The sequence below is a fragment of the Sturnira hondurensis genome, unplaced genomic scaffold (assembly GCF_014824575.4).
Source record: "Sturnira hondurensis isolate 20B ecotype Veracruz unplaced genomic scaffold, ASM1482457v3 Scaffold0001872, whole genome shotgun sequence".
Lineage (NCBI taxonomy): Eukaryota > Metazoa > Chordata > Mammalia > Chiroptera > Phyllostomidae > Sturnira > Sturnira hondurensis.
Genome location: NW_028074503.1, coordinates 30,024,114 through 30,042,903, shown reverse-complemented (window position 1 = coordinate 30,042,903; position 18,790 = coordinate 30,024,114). Strand labels below are relative to the sequence as shown.

At 47.0% G+C, this 18,790-nt stretch overlaps 1 protein-coding gene across 9 annotated transcripts in view; it reads right to left on the bottom strand.

Moving 5' to 3' along the window:
• NEDD4L (NEDD4 like E3 ubiquitin protein ligase) overlaps window positions 1–18,790 on the bottom strand; it is a 289,828-nt gene that overhangs the window by 105,148 nt on the left and 165,890 nt on the right. For 2 of the 9 annotated variants that reach the window (XM_037034949.1, XM_037034981.1), the window contains exon 1: window positions 16,301–16,943. The exons of 4 other annotated variants lie outside the window; for them this stretch is intronic. In XM_037034949.1, the coding sequence (XP_036890844.1) occupies window positions 16,301–16,825 (525 nt within the window). In that variant the 5' untranslated portion in view covers window positions 16,826–16,943. Of the gene's footprint in view, window positions 1–16,300; window positions 17,080–18,790 lie in introns of those variants that run through there. 3 more of the 9 variants (XM_037034966.1, XM_037034973.1, XM_037034957.1) reach the window with 3 other exon arrangements.

Below are 18,790 nucleotides of genomic sequence, written 5' to 3'. Positions count from 1 at the left end.
GTCCGCCCGCCCCTGCGCAGCAGCTGTCCCGGCACGCCGCCACCCTGCACTCCGCCACCCTGCACTCCGCCGGGCGTACCTACAGCAAGCGGCTCGGTACAATGAGCAAAGTTCACATTCCCCCGGAATCTAATCTGCCTCTTCTGGTTGTTGCTAACAAACCACTTGGACGCTTGGGGTCTTCAGATGATAGCAGCCATTGACTGTCTTTGGGAGTCTGTGGATTGGCTGGGCAGCCTGCGGTCTACAATGATATGACCGGATGGTGACTGGGGCTTAAGTGGCCATGGTTTCACTTACCTGTCTGGCGCTTTGGATGGCCTGGCCAGGCCGCTAGAGCTTCTCTCTGTGCAGTGAACTTGAGCTTCTTTACATGGCAGGAAGCAGAGGCCAGGATCCTTAAAGGCTAAGTATAGAACTAGCTCAGCATCACTGCCAAGGCGTTCGGCGGCCGGCCCCGATGCAAGGGGCAGGGAACTACATTCTACCCCACAGTGGGGAGGGTTAAAATATCTGCCACTGTCTTCTCGTGCTTACCCTACGACGCCTATGCCCATATAAACTCTAACTGTGGCCGCAGGGCCGCACCGGCACACTGCACTGAAGGCCACAGAGCGCCCCATTTGGGTCTGAAGTTGAAGGCACCTTGCAAGTTTCAGCTCACCAGAAGGAAAAGTAATTTGCCCAACGTGTTGTGTGGTCACAAAGCCTTAAACTCGATACCCAGTTGTCAACCACCACACTGTGTGTGCCTACTGGACACAATGAGTCGTGCTTGGAAAATGAACAAGAACCAGACAAAAACAGCTTAAACTTCTCCGCCCAATGTTCTGAAGGTGGAGTCTAAAGATATGTCCAGAAACCTTCATGCCTCACGCACACTCCTGCCGGCGCCATCTCTGTCTTATCTATTGGAGGCAAAGTGCAGGGCACAGACTCTGCAGAGGAAACAGAAAGTGCCTTCCTACTACTTCTGAGAGGGCAGACCCCTTCCAAAATCTGAAAAGTGACACTGAACACTAACTTTTATTTTTCCTCTTAGAAATTCAGATGACTTCTACTTTTTAAGACACCTACCTTCATTTTCCCAGGCTGCAGAGACACTGAGTTAATCCAAGATGTGTACCCACTCAGCTGCCGCCATGTTAGTTACAATTAGGTGAACACACTCTATGGTGTGAATAATCTAGGGGCACCCGCACATCTTTCAGGTCATTGTGGACACTAATCCCTCTACTCACCAAGCTCTAGCCTCACAGTTTCAGTTCCGCCAACACATCCGGCCCTTCTCACCCCACCGAGTGCACAGCTCCCTCTGCCTGGACGGCCCTTCCGCCCACACGGCTCACACGGTTCCCTCTCACACACGAGGCCTTTGCTTACAGTCAGCTCTTGAGAGGGGTGTGTCCTGATCGCCCTTCTTCAAGCAGGCCTCCCTATTATTTTCTTGGTCTCAGCTTCCCATTTACTTCCTTTGGCATACTTGCAAAAATATGTACACATTCGCATCTCAAAATATTAGTATCTCTCCACTACTCATACTACCTACAGTAGCTGGAACACAGCCCTCCAAGGGCATGGCCATGTCTCTTATTTGATACTTGCATCTCTAGAACAGAACTCCAAAGCAAAAGAAATTCAGAAGGGTCACTTGTCCTTATTGACCTCACGTGTGGTGACAGCAGGTAAATCACAGGACCTCTCTGGATTTAATTTATTCTTTTAACTAAATGGGGGAGAGGCTGAATTAAATACAAATTTCCTGCCAGTTTTGCTATTGACCTGAAGCTTATTTCATAGCTAATACCTACTGACTGGGGTCAAGGAATTAATATTTCTTTATATTTACTAGGTAATCAGTAAAAATTTGTTTTATAGTCGCTAATCACTAATAAATTTAACATTGCAAGAATCTTCAGGCAAATTAAAAAAAAGTCTGGGAAGAAAAACTCTCCATGGTCTTCCATAATATTTTAAGTATTTTCAAAGTGTATAAGGAAAATTCTAATACACGAAAAAAAGTCAGAAGTAATGAAGTTTTTAGATTTTTCATGAGTTTGGAATTCATCTCCCACACCAGAGATGATGCCCAGTGTACAACAGACTGCAGTCCAGGTTTAAAGTTATAATTTGCTGACAGTCACATTTTAAGCACATCCGAAATTAGCAACCAATTCTTTACACATACGTTATTAATAGAAAACTGAAATTCAGAGATTAGATTAGAGAGAAGCACATTAAGTGTGAAGTGGAGAAAATAAACACAAAGAAAAATAGTCATTTCAATATAATTATTATCAAGCGAACATGGTCATTAATGAAGCTATTCACTCAATTCCTATGTTTTTATATCCTACTCAACAAGCAAAATACAGAACTCACATGTGCAATTACATCACTGTTGATTAACTAATCTACTGTATAATCAACCATACATCTCTGTTTATAATTTGGTTTACATAATTTACAGAGATCTAAAGGGCAACGTTTGAATTATAAAACTCTGTTTGGGTTTAATTAAAAACAGAAAGAACTTCTTCAGAAATACATTCAGGGAAAGGAAAAAAAAGATAATTCAAAAAGTGATCTTGGTTTGGCCTTTATAAAACACAATAAACCATCAAAGCTTTTAAAGTCCTAAAAATAAAAGTTGCTGACACCTGGTAGTCTAGTGAACCATAAAATCTTTTTTAAGAATACTATTTATTGATTTTCCCCCCATGGTTCTTCCATGTGGTACAGTAGAAAATTCATTAACCCTAAAAGGCTAAGGACAAAACCCAGATAGCAATAACAAATTAAGGGAAGCTAAAAATGTGTTTGCCAATACAAATTCAGCTGGCAGGGTGGCTGTGTATCCCATCCCTAGACATCTGCGAAGAATTTATACATTCTCCTTCAGAGGGAACCATAATAAAAGAGCTAACATTTATTAATCACTAATATGTGCCAGGAAGCACGCTAAACAGCCAGTGTATATTATCCCACTGAATTCTTCAATTGTATAATAATCTATCTGATTTCGGACATGCTTCAGGAGGACAAAGAAAAGTATAAAAAGCAAAGGGGTAAAGATCATACACGCTTTATCCAGAAAGAACAGTCCAAATCTTCACTCTCAGCCTATGTATTCTCACTTTATACACAATCCTAACAAGTCCACCCAAACACCGTCCAAGTCCTGAGCAGACCAGAAGCAGCGAAGTACAAGAGGATGGTCAGCTCCTCCGTGGAGAGCCTCGAGAAGTGGCCACTGGATTAGCAAGAGGAATAAGAAGTCAAACGCGTGCAGCCAACGTCTCAAAGGTTACAGGTGTCCTGAGAACCATGATGATGAAGGAAAGGACATTATATACCCTATCAGTCCTAGACGGTGTCATTAATAAACATTTACTCACATAAAGAACGACCAGATTATACAAATCCTGGCTAACATAACAGGGAGTCAAAAAATAACGTGTGAGCTGTGCTTCTAAGGCAGGAAAGAGAGCAACAGAGGAGTGAGAATTATCTTTGGGCAGCTTGTGCACAAGACTCCACGTGGCCAAGGACTAGCTCTCACAGGCACACCACGGAGACCTTTCGGGGTTGGTTCCAGGCCATCGCAATGAAGGGAATTGTCATCCTTTTGCTTAGTGGAGGAGTGGGGGCGGGTCTTGCCTTCCATTCAGGGGGTGTGGAACCCCACGCATCTGTGAACCACGGTTGTTACAGTGCACACAATACAAGGAGGTGAGCCTGCAGTGTACGGAGGAACGCCGGCCTGCAGTTTCCTACTCCCCTGGGCTGGGCTGGCACAGGCAGTGCTTTGGGTGTCCGGCCATTTGTTAGCCGGGCTCTGCTACCTCTTCCTGTGCGCACTTGAACAAGCCACTGCACCTTCCTGTTTAAAACATGAGATGCTGGCTCAGGTAACCTTTTCCGTCCTTTGCATTCTTACTGCTTTGCTTTTAATACTCTCAAGAAGGAACCACCTATTACCAGGTCTTGTGCGGTAATTTGACAACTGGTCAACACTTTCAAGCTGCAGAGTTTTCAAAAGCCACACAAATGCACTCAGGTAATATTCACAGAAGGAAGATACTTTACTTAGCTGGAGAAAGATGCTATTTATGCACAAGACGTACGAGGACAGACTGGTCTTGCCATCAAGAATCGGAACCCCATTTTCAGGTGCTCCCTGCAGTTGGAAACTGAGCAGAAAATCATTCCTTTCATTTCTAAGCTATTTTGGGAGACAAGCTTTTTTCCATACACGCCTCAAATATTCAATTGGAACAACTCCGTAGTTCTAAAAGCATCGGCATTGTGCAGACTCACTTGTATGGAAATCTACTTCCATGGACCACTAAGCCACAGAAAGCAGCCCCACCTCCAGCAAAAGCCACAGGGCAAACCAAATGTGTACTTTGGCGTGATGAGGGAAGAATGTAGAGAATAAATACACTAAATCAGTACTGACAGTAAGGGTTATTGACCAAATCGAGATGTAGGTTGTCATCAGCATTAACTTCCTAAACTGGTTGTCACAGCAGGATCCTCTGGGTGCCACCTAGGCACCATGCTCCCTCACCCCCACAATCAATCAGTCCTTCCTGGCCTCGGGTTCCTTTAGTGAGCTGGAAAATCAGAACCAGTGGATTTCTCTTTATTCAGCCTGCACTACCCTTGGCAGATTCTATTCCATTAAAAGTCAACCGAGCCCTGGCTGGTGTAGCTCAGTGGATTGAGCAAGGGCCTGCAAACCAGAGGATCGCGGTTCAATTCCCAGTCAGGGCACATGCCTGGGTTGTAGTCCAGTTCCCTGCAGGCCAACTCCCAGCAGGAGACACACAAAAGGCAACCATACATTGATGTTTCTCTCCCTCTCTCCTTCGCCTCTAAAGATAAATAAATAAATAAATAATCTTAAAAAAAAAAAAGTCAACCGAGTAAGAGGCAGAAATAGCAATGCATTAAAATAAAAAAGCTGATGACCAGTGTGGCTTGCCTGGGCAGAAGGTTACCACTACTTCATTCTTCTCGCTGTATGGAACCATGCAAGCACCCTTCTGCATGCTAGATGGGAAATGAGACAGAGGCATTCAATGGGCTTGGAAACACTTTCAGGAGCCTAGGATGATTTTTCTGAGAGTGGTAAAGCAATGGCATTAAAACTCAGACCTTCATTCTATAGATAACTACTGTTTAATCCCACCCAGACCTCTAACAGGACCCACTCTCTGGTTCCCCACCCTTCCCTGCCTCCCCATCTTTTCCCCCAAACTTCAGCCAAATCTTCCCGCAACTGTTTTGCTTGGCGTCACACACCAGCATTCCAGCAGATGCCACCTGGCCGCTGAGTGAAGATTGCAACATATTAGGCAAAATAAGAAACCTGCTCAAAAGGAAAAGCCATCTGCAGGGAGGTTTCTGGGAGCAATGATGGCTCGGATTTCAGGGCTGGACTCTGCCAGGGAGGCGGCTCTGAGCCACCCTGAGCCGTACCCTGCCCATTACCCTTTCAAGGCTGAGACGGAGAGAACGTTCCCAGGAGTGCTCCCTCGCCCGGAACTTGCCACTCTCCGAGGAGGACTCCGTGGACTCCTCCAAACTCCAAACCTCTGCACCAGCCTTAGTTGGTCAGTTCAAAGAAACAAGGATGAACCTGCTGTGGCCACGTTACAATGCCTTGCAGGACTTCAGTGCGGATCTGGAATTTCAACTCACAATATAAGGGACATTTTTGGCAGCTGAGACTAAGGAGCACTTACTGCCTTAGCAGCGACCCGCAAATTCTCTCCCTACCTCAGGTCTCCATGACCTGAGGCTGTGCCTATCTCCTTCAATTCCTCGGCCCATCACAGAAAGAGGATGAACCAGAGGACAAAGCAGTGGCCTCAGAACTTGGGGAAAACAGATGCAAAACACCCGCCCCTGGACGCCACTTCTGAAGGGCCCACCTCTCACTGGGGGGAGGCTTGCAGGATAAATGAGCTATTTTAAAGCTGTGTATCTGCTTTGTAGCCCACACATTATTCATCAATGGACAATATGCCTTATAATAAACGCAATCTGCAACTCACAAGCAGACTCGCTGGCAAAACTGCAAAAATAAATCCACCCACATCCTGGCACGACACAGGCAGCAGAAAGCATCTCGAATCAGAACACTCACTTGAGGGAATAAAAGCTTCTCCTTTTCTAGGCACTGCCACATGAAAATGACGGTGTCAGTCCTTAAGGTGACAGCCTGAGCACAATCCTAAGGTTAGATGCCCTCCTGAGAAAAATCGAGACTGACCCTCCTGTTGGGGAGAATAAGTCTGTGGGGGGGACGGCAGCGTAGAGCGAAGTCCTGCCCGGTCATCCCTCAGGTGACACACACTACTCCAACGGGCCCCGCCCGTGCTGCGTAGTCTCAGCCTAGGAGCCAGCGTGGTCCATGAAGACACAATGGGATCCTGGCCCTCCTCTGCTCAAAGCCCTCGGGAGGCCTTCCACCCCCATGTCCCCACAATGGCCCTCCGTGCCCTGCCCACCCTCACGACTGTTCTGCCTTCCAGGTCTACGCATCTCATCCCGGGGCGCCCATTTCGGCCACGTGTCCCTCCGCTGTTCTTGGCGTTCTCCGGCACACCTGGACCTCAGGGCCCCCCCGCACGGGTCCTTTCCTTCGTCTGGAACAGGCTGCTCCTGCCTGTCGGCAGGGCCGGATTGTCATAACTGTCTCAGGGAGGCCTTCCTGGGCAGCTCCGTGTGAACCCTACACGCTGGCAGAGCTCCGTTTCCGCCTTCCCTGCTCTTCTCCAGGCACGCATCACTGTGGTCTAACACGCAGTATTTCGACCCACTTGTCTTGTTCCTCTGCTTCCCCACTGCCAGTGGTCAGTGCTTGAGGACAGAGGTTTTTGGTGCTTGCTCACTGCCATTCACCCAGAACCTAGAATGGTGTCTGGCGCACAGTAAGTGCTTAACAAATTCGTTTAACGAATGTTGATCATCTCCTCCAGTAGCAACATCACAAATGATTTTTATTGGTCTCCAGGCAGCCGTACTGGGGAGTTCCACCCATTTGTTCCGGCAGCAAAAAAAGTTCCAGCTATAAAAACCCAGGAGGTTTTAGGAAAGTATAAATAAATATTATGATTCCATGAGTCAGAAACACACCACTATCTCCTTCAGCCCAGCATCGGTCCTCTCCAAACTCTGACCAAACAGACATCCACACCACGGGACCTCAGTGGTGTGGTGTGAGACCAGAAGGTCCCCCAGAGCAGAAAAACACCAAAGAAAACAGGCCACACTCGTGTGACACCAATACCTGTCTTTCCTTTGGGTGTGATACCTCCTTTCTCAACGAAAAGGATCAACTCCTTGGGAACAGAGAGAGTTCCTATAACCCCCCAAATTCCAGGCATCCATCACAAGTTCAAAATCTCTGTGTGATGCAAACTAGATTTCTACCAAGAAACAGTACACCACTTACTTGTTCAGTGTGGTCCCCCTAGAGACTGAAGGCTCTGTTCCTTGACAATTGTCTTATAACGATTAGAACCAAAACTTTTAAAACTACGTAATTATGGAACTTCAGGAAGTATGTCCTTGGGAAACTACAGTTCTTATAAACAAACAAAAAAAAAAGAGTAAAACTCAATTCACCTATTTGATTTACATATTGGCTGAAAAGAAAATTTCTAATTCTAAATTCTGGGCGACAAATATATAGATTAAGGGGGCATTCCTTTTCTAAAAGGTCTAACAGCTTATGCCGGGCCTTAACCGCAAAGCCGCAAAGGGGTTTAGCTGTAGCCAGTAACCTTAAAGGAACTTCTCTCTATCCATCTGTTCTTTGTAATGGCTTGGGGCGTGAGCCTACTTGAAAGGCAGAAAATAAAAACCTCTTTGTAAAGGCTTCTGCTTAGATTTGTAACAACTTCTGGGTTAACTCTAATATTTCAAAACAAGAATTGCCGTACCTAAAATCTGCTTTGTGATTTTTAAACACTTAAATGGAGGAAAGTCATTCTAAGGCCAAGTCCATGGGTACTGCCCCCCAGCCCTTGGAATATACTGCGTTCGACCACAAATTCTCCCAACTGCATGCATTATAGTTCTGAAGCATTTTCATAAGGTAAAAGGTACAAAGTGATGCAACTTGGGGGTTGGGAGTTTATGTCTTTATTGTTAATCCCTTTTCGTGATTCACCTACAGTTATTTACTTCCCGTGATAGAGGTCAGAGAGTCGGGAGAGAGGGGAACCTGAGCCCTTTCCTGTGCTTACTAAAACTTTTGTAACACGGGTGCACATCTCTCAGCAAAAATGTGAACAGAGTCGAAGATACTGGGGAAAAATCGGATTAATCACCAAGAAGAACACCTGTTGTTTTCCTGAGTTAATTTTTTGCATGGTTCTTAAATTTCATACTATATGGCTAAATCTGTCCATCTTTTCTTTGTTTATTGCTTTCCTCCTTCCAAGGTTAGAGATGTATCATCCTTCCCAGATCTGACACTCATTTTTTTACCTCTTCTTGTTCTGTGGTGTGAAACATTGTATATGAACCTATAAAGCATAGGTACTATATGTGAATAATGTAACATTTCCAAATATCATAATGTAGAGCAAGGATTTTCTAAGGTAACGTCATTTCAAACAGAAACATGCAAAGAAATGCTGAGATATCCACGCCTTCAGCTGTTCTTCAGGATAGAGTCCCCACAGCACAGAGGAAGGGCTGAGAGAGCCAACCCTACGAAAGCAAGCTGACTCCTCTGTGTTTGAGGGGCGACCCTACAATACCGTGTCACAGTGAAGGCGACAGGCACTGTTTAATTCCTGCCACTCCTGCTCAATAGCCAGAATTTTCTTGGCATCTCTTTGTCCCTGGCCAGGTGTGGGCGGATGCTCACAGACCAGCTCCGTGGAAGGCAGGAAAGGAAGAAATTCATTCAACTCCCCATTTGATGGAAGAGAGAGAAATTCTTCACGCTAGTAACTGTAACTAAAAATTCTTCAATAGCGTTTCTTATTAAAAAGCAATTTTTGCAAACTCACTGTTTACGACCAAGGACATCCCTGGGCAGACACCGCAACCCCATCGCTGGTCGTCACCACTACCTTCCGTCTTCCACACAAGGCCCCTCCCCCTGACCCATGGAGACAAATCCTGGTCATCTTTCCAGATGCGCTTCCAACCTTCCACTCCATGACAGCACTCCTGACCCTCGAGACCCACGCTGCCCCCTCTGGGTGTAAGCAACCAGTCACCTGTTGCCTGCGCCGGGCGTCAGTGCGTTTGAAGTGCCCACTATGCTGAACCGATGCTTCCGCCACGCACGTCTCATCTCAGCTGTCCCACGTCGAGATGGACAGTGCTTCACGCAAAAAATCACTATTTCACGCTTATGAGATAAAATGAATATTCTTTGTAGCTGCACAATGCTCTCTCAGTTTCCTCACCTTGAAACAGAAAGGAATTGGCCTACCTGGCTCCAATGGAAACCCACAGCTCTATACGTTTATAAATATAAAATATAAAAATGACCCCTGCACACGTTAGCGGGAGAAGAATGCCAATGGCAGAATCAGGGGCTTCTCTTGCTAACAGAATTTCAGCGGAGGGAGCAGCCAGGCCGGAGGGCACACTGTGCTTGTAGAAAACTGTTCATTGCCTCGTCCTGTACTGTGCCATCTGGGATCTTAATAACACATGCTAATAAGTAGAATATAGTTTCAAGGTTTTTTAAAAGCATAGTTTCTACCACATAAAGAGACTACATCAATTTAAATATTAAAACATCAAGATGTTGAAATTCTATTAAACTTAGTATCACTTTTCTTTTCAAGCGGAAAAACACCATCAATAGGTACACACAGAACAGATACTGAGCAAAAGGTGTTGTCACCATGAGAAAGACAACACGAATGAACCCCAGAGTCACGCAGCAGGCCGAGTGCGGCTCAGGCGGACAGACTGCTTGGGAAAGTTACAGAGAGCTGGTCGTTCTGAAAACTCCCTGCTTTGGACAGGCACTGGGTCCTCTGGCAGGAGCTCACGTACCTTCCACTATTTCTGCTCCACCTCCACTTCTCTTGTCAGCTCAGTTTTAAAAATCTGAACCAAAGCAGTGTTTCCCCCTCCTTCGAAAATGATATACGTAGACACACATTTTAAGAGAATATGAAAAAATAAATAAAAAGAAAGATTCCCAAGAAGCATGGTTTATTACGAAGCTGTAAAAAAGTCTCTCAAGAAAATGGAAGAGTTATGACATATGTGGGTTATTCCACATAGTGTCTAAGTCTATCAGTTCGGATTGACCTACAGAGAGTAAAAAAGAGAAACTATAAATCTATCCGACCATTTGAATTACCAAATACTTAATACGCCTGGTAAGATCCCTACCTTGTCCCAGTACCCCCCGACCCCCAGAAAGAGGTAAGCAACCTAATGAGAGATTATAGGCTGAAAGCGTATTCCCCGAAGTTATTACGTGGGGGAAGGGACAGCCTCTGGACTCACCCTGATCTATACAAACTAAGCCACAAGTGAAGGTGGTGCAAACTCCAAGGACCTGGGAAGGCCCATTTCCTAGGGGAAACTAATCCCTTCCTCCCAGGAGGGATTTCCTTACTTTCTGCTTACCCAGTAGTATATGGAACAATACTGAAGACCAAAATAAACACAGAATGCTTCAGAAGAATAGGCAGTCAGGGCAGGCACTTAAAGGAACTGCCACAAAGTATCTGAGCACCAAGTGTAGCCACATCAGTCAAACTGGAGGAAACAGGGCCCTTTCCAACTCGATTTATGATACTTTTATTTCCTTTCACGGCCTCTGCCTTCACCCGAAGCACTTTATTCAACAGTGTCAAAAGCCGTCCATGGTTCTAAAACAACCAGGGTATATAACAAGCAGGGTTCCTGAAATACAATCTACTCCACCCTCCATCCTGAAAGCTCGACTTCCTGTTAAAAGGTGGCGATGCCTGGCGACCACCAAAGTGTCACTTCAGGACGGCACAAACCCGGCCCGACATCAGAGATGTATTCTGAGGCCCCCGGATGCCAGGCCACCTGTTTCGCTCACTCATTCATTTATTTATTGTTTAATATTCCTCTCTATCCCGGGTCGCCCAAGGAAGCCATAGCGGAATAATAAACAAGAGAGTGAGAAAGGAAACCCCCCTGAGGTCACGACACGTCCTGATGCACGCTGAGTCAAGATTACTTCTGAACATCGTTCAGTAATCTCCATTTGCCCACAAGAAAAATATCACAGACTCTCTTGCAATACATATTGGTAGAATACCTACCAATTCTGGCTTGAGCTCCCCAGGCTTCTTTTGGCATTTACAGTGGAAACCTAGATACTGTGGTATTAACCGTTTCAACACCATCCATGAATTTCCCGCCTTTTCCTCACCACTGCAAATGTCTTGAAAGTATCATTAAGCGTTTTATAGCCAGCCAATGTATTCAGGGCAGTGATCTAGCTCAGCAGTGATAAATCTGCTTGGTTACTTCAAGTTGCACAAACAGGTTACCACTTAGACCAGCCTCAAGTAGCTTTAAACCTGACCTTCTACAAAGAAACCCAGCATTTATCAAATTCTAAGGTAATTCTGACATGGAGTCAATTTCTTCTGGTATCGTGAACTTTCATGTAGCAATAACACATTAACATGTATTATAAAATTACAGATTTATTTCAATGCCTAGGAATTGTGCCTCCAGGCCTAGCCAAGTGAAGCAGCTGGGGCATTTATGAAAATCCTCTCCAAGGAGGTATCTAGTAAAGCCTCTTCCCAAATCCTGCCCTCGTGTGTAAACCGCACAGTATGGACATTTTGCACGGGTAACATTGGATTGCTGACACCTCAGCCTATAAGGAGTAAAAGTAAATGGAACCCCTGGAAACACTACAGCAAAATGATGTGCTCAAATTGAACCATGTGGGAAATACCAGCTAAACATTTCAACGTTTCGAAACTCAATACAGCCAATATCAGTGAAGGCCCTTTTCTGCAATGCAAAGTTCAGCAGCCACACCACCACAGAAGCATGTTTGGGTTCCTTGGTGCCGATTACCTAAGGGACACACACTCAGGACCAATGATATGACAGCAGGGGACATCACAGCTAGTTATTAAAGTAAACGCTGCCGGGCATGCCTCAAATTCACGCTGCCCCGTGTCTAAGGCCATGCTGAGCAAACGCTGCGTGTTCCCAGGAAAACGCGTTACCTTCCTCGGAGAAAGGGCTGCACATTAGATACGTGGTTAAGCAGGAATACACACAGAGAAACACCGATCAGGCCCGTCCATACAGACAGCTTCATTTACCCCTCACCACAAACCTGTGAGCAGGACGAGTGCACCCTCACTTTTCACCGATGAGGGAGCACACTTGGAGAGGGCCACTAGCACACCCAGGACTCAACAGGGAACTGCCGAGCCCAGCACTGCAGACCCCCACAGGTGCCTCCTCCTGCCCACAGGCCAGTGCTACAAGGCACGGGGTACAGTTACTGCCACCAAAACTTTCAGCAGAAACGCCACATCACTGGACGCATTCAGGTGCTTTCTTTGGCCACACAGGTTTTTTAATTGTGCAAAGAAATGCACAGTCTTAAAACTCCGTGACAGGTACACGAAGTGATATGCCAGTATACCAGTTGTCACAACGGACTGAAACAGTAAAGGACCTCGATGTCACATGGCCATTGGGAGGGCGAGCGAGAGGATGCTCCTGCGATCGGATAGTGAACATAGACTACATGAAATAAACAAAGGCATTTCCCAAACACTGAGGTGCTACAGAAACATGAGCTCTCGCTGCGAGTCGTGTGTCTGGGTGTGAAAACACACATCAGTGTCAGCCCCTGCGCACTGCCCAAGCTTTTCAAGACATCCCTGAAAACAGTTGAAATTTTGGTACATAATACGGGAACATTCTCACACACGACCACAGTAAGAGAAATGACTACTCCATGCAAGGCGTGGGGGGGAAACTTGACAGAATCCAATCTTGACACTGAGTCAATAAAGGAATGCTAGGTTTTCTCCTTATCCATGACATGGTGGCTGTGTTTTTCAATGAAGGGAGCTCTGGACATATAGTCACACAATTACTTTTTAGGGCAAGAAAGGGACACCAATTGATGTCAATTTTTTTCTGTACAGGAAAACCACCCTTTCCTAAAAGAGAGGCAAACTAAAATTCCTCCCAAATAAAAAAGCAGTTTGGATATTCCTTTGCGTTCAGTGAAATGAATGTTTAATCACAAGATACTACACCACTTCTGTGAAGGGTGTGTCCATCGAGAGGCGCGGGGAGAAGTTCGGAGAGCCTGCCCAGGAAGTAAAGAGGAGCACTGCCTTCACTGTTCGTGTGCGTGGCGGGTGTGGGAACGGGAGGCTCTGCCCCCTGCCCCGCTCCCGGGGCCCTTCCTCCCTCTGTTTTCCATAAAAACTCTGCAGCAGCAAGAAACCGAGATAAGTCTGTGAAGCTCTCCAATACCTGGTGTGATGTTCTGAACACACTGGGCCTTAAACACCTAGTAACGTTAATGGGATTAAAAGTGGTTCCTGAAGCTCACGAAACACGGGGAGTCTGCCAGTTACTGCGAGGGAGACCGTGGTGAAGGGGGGCTCGAACGCTGGTCAACAGTGATCCGGCTTCCTTGGAGGAACTCCAGCATGGTTTTAGGAGCTCACAACCAGATCAAATAACTCAAAAACTACTTTAGGAAAATCACCGACTATTAACAATGCCACGAGTTGAACTGAGACATTTGCAGACCTCTTAAATGTTATAACTGGTGGCTGTAAGAACCGATTCCCCTTTACTGGGGGTTTCAGACTGACTGGGAAATCTGTCACCACGAGGGGTTTGTTCCCGTGCATCTTTTTTTCTAGGAATCTAGCTGGTTAGCATTTTTTGGAGTAACGTTGCATTTTAAATGTATTCATGACAGGATGTTTGGGAGGCACAGACTGAGAAAAGTACTCAACAAATTAACCTTGCAGTAAGATCTAAGGCGTAAATTACACAATCCGAGCACTTTCGTTCAAAGGAATCCTGAGTGGTTTTCCCAAACGAGATTTCTGACACCACTGACACACCAGACTGCAGTAAATTTCAGTGAATTTCCCGTGCACGCTAATAATGATATGCTCTTCTGACCAAAGCAGAAGATATCTGAAACATCAAAACAGCACGGTGGCAGCCAGACTGCAGACGCCCAAGTGAAATGTTTTCCCTCAAGATAAATAAGGCTGTGGCAGCTGCTGCCGGCACTGAACGCCCCTGCCCATGTGGAACACGTACAAAGTGTTGAATGGAACGGACGGTTTTAGTACGTGAAAAGCTTTGTTTCTGCTTCTTAAAGGAAAAAGTGTTTGCTTAGAAGAAAAGCAACTTCTCACTGACCACTTACAAATTCATGTATGGCTACAAAAACACACCTGTGAAAAAGAAAACTACTGTGTGCTAAAAGAATTTATTCTCCAAAAAGAGGCCTTTATTCCAGAACTTAAATTTCTAAATTTGAATAAATTTGTTTCCCACTATAATAGTCCCTGCAAGCAAGTTTCAACAGCCCTTGTATGTAAGGTAATATGTAAGGTTTAGTACATTCTATTTATTTTCTAATTACATTAGAAACTTAAAGCCAAATGAGACTCTAATTAATTATATAAATCCGTTTGTCCTTGATATCTCACTGCACAGATAGTTTAAGATTTTCATAATAAAACAGAACAGTTATTATAACTTCAGGGAAGGCCTTCAGTTTGTCAACTTCCCTGTGTGGAGTGGCCCGTGCCCTGCATGGAACTGTGCTGCCCACAACCGTGAGGATGGCACTGGCTGGGGGCGAAGGTTAAAAGCTCTGATCATGTCAAAATTCTATTGAAATCTGAGTCACTATAAAAATGCTCTTGGTTCAGACCAAGACAAAGCACTCTGACATTTCCTAATAAAGGGGCTGGAGATAATAAACGGAAAGTGCCATGGAAGGAATAAGTAGAAGAAATAGTTATACCTAACACCCAGAATAATATAATATTTGCATTTAGTATCTTATAACCCCTTCACAGTGGCGAAAAACAATGATAGCACAGTGATACAGATGACCTGAGTGGCCAAAAATATTTCTCGACATACAGCAGTGAATTAAAAGATGATACAATTGTACAGTAATACTCAACCAACCAACCACTTTGAAACGTTACAATTCACAATGAAAACCCACACGAAGTCCCCCAGGCATTTTATAACCACATCCTCAAACCGGTAATCACATGAAATTCAGGGGGGAAATTCCAATTCTTTGAAAGGCATTTGTTCTCTAATAAAAGCACGTAATGGCTAGTGGTTACTAGTAACACAAAGTTCACTGATGAAAGTTTTCATCCCACCATAAACTGAGAAAGCTGCAGAGTCATCGTTTGCCTGGTGGGGTTTGCAGCTGTCTTTCTGCGCTCCATTTCAATGACAGGGAGCGAGCAGGAGCACAGGAGCAACCAGGGCCAAAATCTGCCCTAGGGCATCTGTTTCTGCAGCTGGAGACGGGGCACTGACTACTCTCTACACAGCATCCCAGCTTGGACTCTCACACGGGCAGCAGCAGGCCTCCCGATCTGACCAGCAGCCAGTCTCCAGCCAGTTTCCCCTGGGCCCACCAGCCAGTCTGCTTCAGCAATGCATTGCTTACCGCCCCACTCTTGCTCGAGATTAACGGGATGAAAAAACAAAAAAGAAGATAAATGATAACAAGGGCCGACCCTTTACAGCAAAAAGGCCACTAGGAAGAACTGGTCACACTTTGCATACCCTCGATTAAGAAACTCCTCCCGAGATTCTGGCGATACTTTCTCGCCTGCATTAGAACTATTTTTAAAGGGAAGTGTGGTCTGGGGCTATATGTGCAGGCGGCTTTTAAATGCATTTCCAACGGCGATGTGTTGAGGCACTGGAAGATTAATTTAAAGCAATAAAATGTTGAAATGCTTTTATTCAGAAGGGGGGGGAAATGAGGCAGAGTGTTCGGATTTTCAAAACAGACAGAGTTGTTTGACTTTGAGGACCTAAAGCAAAGATATTTTCTGAAATGTGGACTAGTTGCATGGGCTCTACCAAACACCGGGGCACCGGACATGCTCCCGCAACTTTGCCAACCATTCAGTTACACTGGCCTGAAGCTGGGAAACTCCCGAGGGCAGTAGGAGGAAGTTTATTTTAATTACGCTGCACAATGAGCTTTCTTTCCTTTCCCACCCGCCCTCACATGGGGAAGCGCAAGCTAACTTACCGGGCCCCCCGCCACGGGGGAAGCAGGGCTGGTGGGGTTACCCTCCTGGGGAGCCTGGAGAGAGTCCTCTGGTCCCCGAGTCACCAGAATTCTGAAACGCTGTGGCCCTGCGTTTTGATCTTGCCTGATCTTAAACGTGCAGCCCTGGCCCTGCGGAGTCCTTTCCACCGAGTTCGTCCTGTGGATTTCAGGGGCCACCCTGCGGCCCCGAGGTGGTGTCTCTGGGTGTCCCTGGTGGCTCTGCTCCTCCGTGGGACTGCTGCGCTCTGCTCGGGGCTGCGTGGGGTATGAGGTGCTCCTTTCCAGCCGGATACGGGGGTACCGCACCAACCTGTCCCCCTTCGTGCCGGTGAACCCAAAGTTGAAATCACCGCCCAAACCTGACATGCCTGGTGGTGGCTGCTGCAGTTGGAAGACAAAGCACCTCTTCCCAGAACTTCCAGAAGCATCTGGAACATGCTGCAGGGACCATCGCCTGGGCTCTGGAGCCGAGGGGCTGCTCTGGCCGTCGGCCCCGAAGGGCATCAGCCTCACCTGGCGCACGTCGGCGCTGGAGGCTCGGTGCTGGATCCGGAGCCCACCAACTTCGGGTCCCTGGGTAGCCAAAGGCTCGGCCTCTTCGCAGCCATCAGCAGTGACAGGGCCCCGTATTCGGCAGCCACAAGTGCCGTTGGCTAGGGAGCCTGCACTCCTAGTGGCCCTGGGAGGCGAGCTCTCGGGGGTCTGGGGCTCGGGGGGCTCTGGGCAGCGGCCCAGAGACACTGACCCCTTATCGCCGTCCAGGCCCTCCGGCGGCCCGCACACATCCAGAGCGCCGTCAGCGGCTTTGCGTTGCAGCGAGATCTGCACGGACGAGCTCCGGGTGGGCCGCGCATCCACAGGGCTCAGAAGCTGCGGGATGAACATGGACGAGCTGCGCTTGAGCGCGCCCACTGCCTCCGGCAGGCTGCTGCCACCCTCCACCGCGCGGTGGGCGAAGAGGTGAGGGCCACCCCGCCGCGGTAGGGTGTGGAATGCCATGAAAAAGTCGTCTTCTCTCTCCTGGTTGAGGATCTCCGACTCGGGGGCCGTGTTGCTGCGACCAGAGCCAAAATGAAACCGAAGCCGATGGGCCATGGTGCCCAGGGGGGCAGGGAGGGAGAGGGCAAGCGGCGACAGCCTGCCCGGCACTGCCAGAAGTCAAAACCCGGAGACGCAGGCTCCAAGGAAAAGCGTCCCATCTGCCAAACCTTTAGCACTGCGGCACCAAGAGCGACAGATAGCAGAAATAACCCAAGTAGCAAGCGGCATTCCAGGCATGATTGGATAAGAGCAAAGAGCTCTCATCCGCACTGTGACAGGGGGTAGGGCGGCCAGGACCACATGACCGCCGTCCCCCCCTCCAATGCCAGCTTGTGGACTTAGTGGAGTTTTCCCCCCTCTCGCTCTCATTTTTTTTAAGCAGCACAAGAGCCTGAAACAGCACCTTCCCAGCTGCTGCTTTTTTCCATCAGACAGGAGTGGCCCCAGCAGGGAGCTCTCGCAGCTGACTGCGGCCGCAGACACGCTCCGAGCCACGCTGCCATAAATCTCTCGGCATCGCACTCACAAGACAGTTCTTTCCACGGAGCCGGGGCCTTGGACGCCCTCAAACCAACTCGAGAGCTGGCACGGAACACATGGGGCGATACACGGTATTTCCCCACCTCCACGCACGACCGAATGACGACGAGCCAAAATGCCGTGGCCCTAGGAAAATCCTTTCCTGAGCCTTGGAGGTTACAGTCCTGTTATTTATGATAGCACCACACCACCCAGATGGAATGCAAACGAATAAAACGTACTATAAATACGGCTGCACACCCCACAGAACGAGTGCCCCTATAACACTAAATAATTAGACCATGATCTACAAGTCACAAAATAGCTAAGGGGAAGGAGGACAACTTATAACGTCGGCAGCGAGCGGTCTGTCTCCTGCCCTGACAGCACTTTTCATTTAAAAGGCATGTGTCTGTGAGTTGATGTCAGACAGACTGTGACTGTCACTGAGGGAAGAAAAGGACCCCAGCTGGAGAAAACATTTTCTCCCATATGTCAAGGGAGAGGGGGAAAAAAAACCCAACAAGGCACCGCCCCTCCCCACAAAAAAAGAAAAAAAAATTGAAGAAGGGTGTACATGTGCTTTTTGTTGTAAGTTAATTCAATCACCATACAGAGAAAAGTCTGCCTGGAGGTGACTGCCTTCCAGTGAGAAGTCAGCAATATTCACAGAGCTGGGATGCAAACATGGAATCTGGCTAGTTTTGCAAAGAGCCAAGAGGAACCAAGGGGAAAAAAAAAGAAAGTAAAGGTCCTCATTCAAAAAACTGCCATCGGATTTGTAGTTAACTTGGATGTATTCTGCGTGTTTTAAAGCAACAGCTTTCTGTGACCCAGAAACACGGGTTATTTAACAAAGAGGTTTATTTAGGAGGGAGTGAAAAATAGGAGGGGAAAATACCCAGCTGC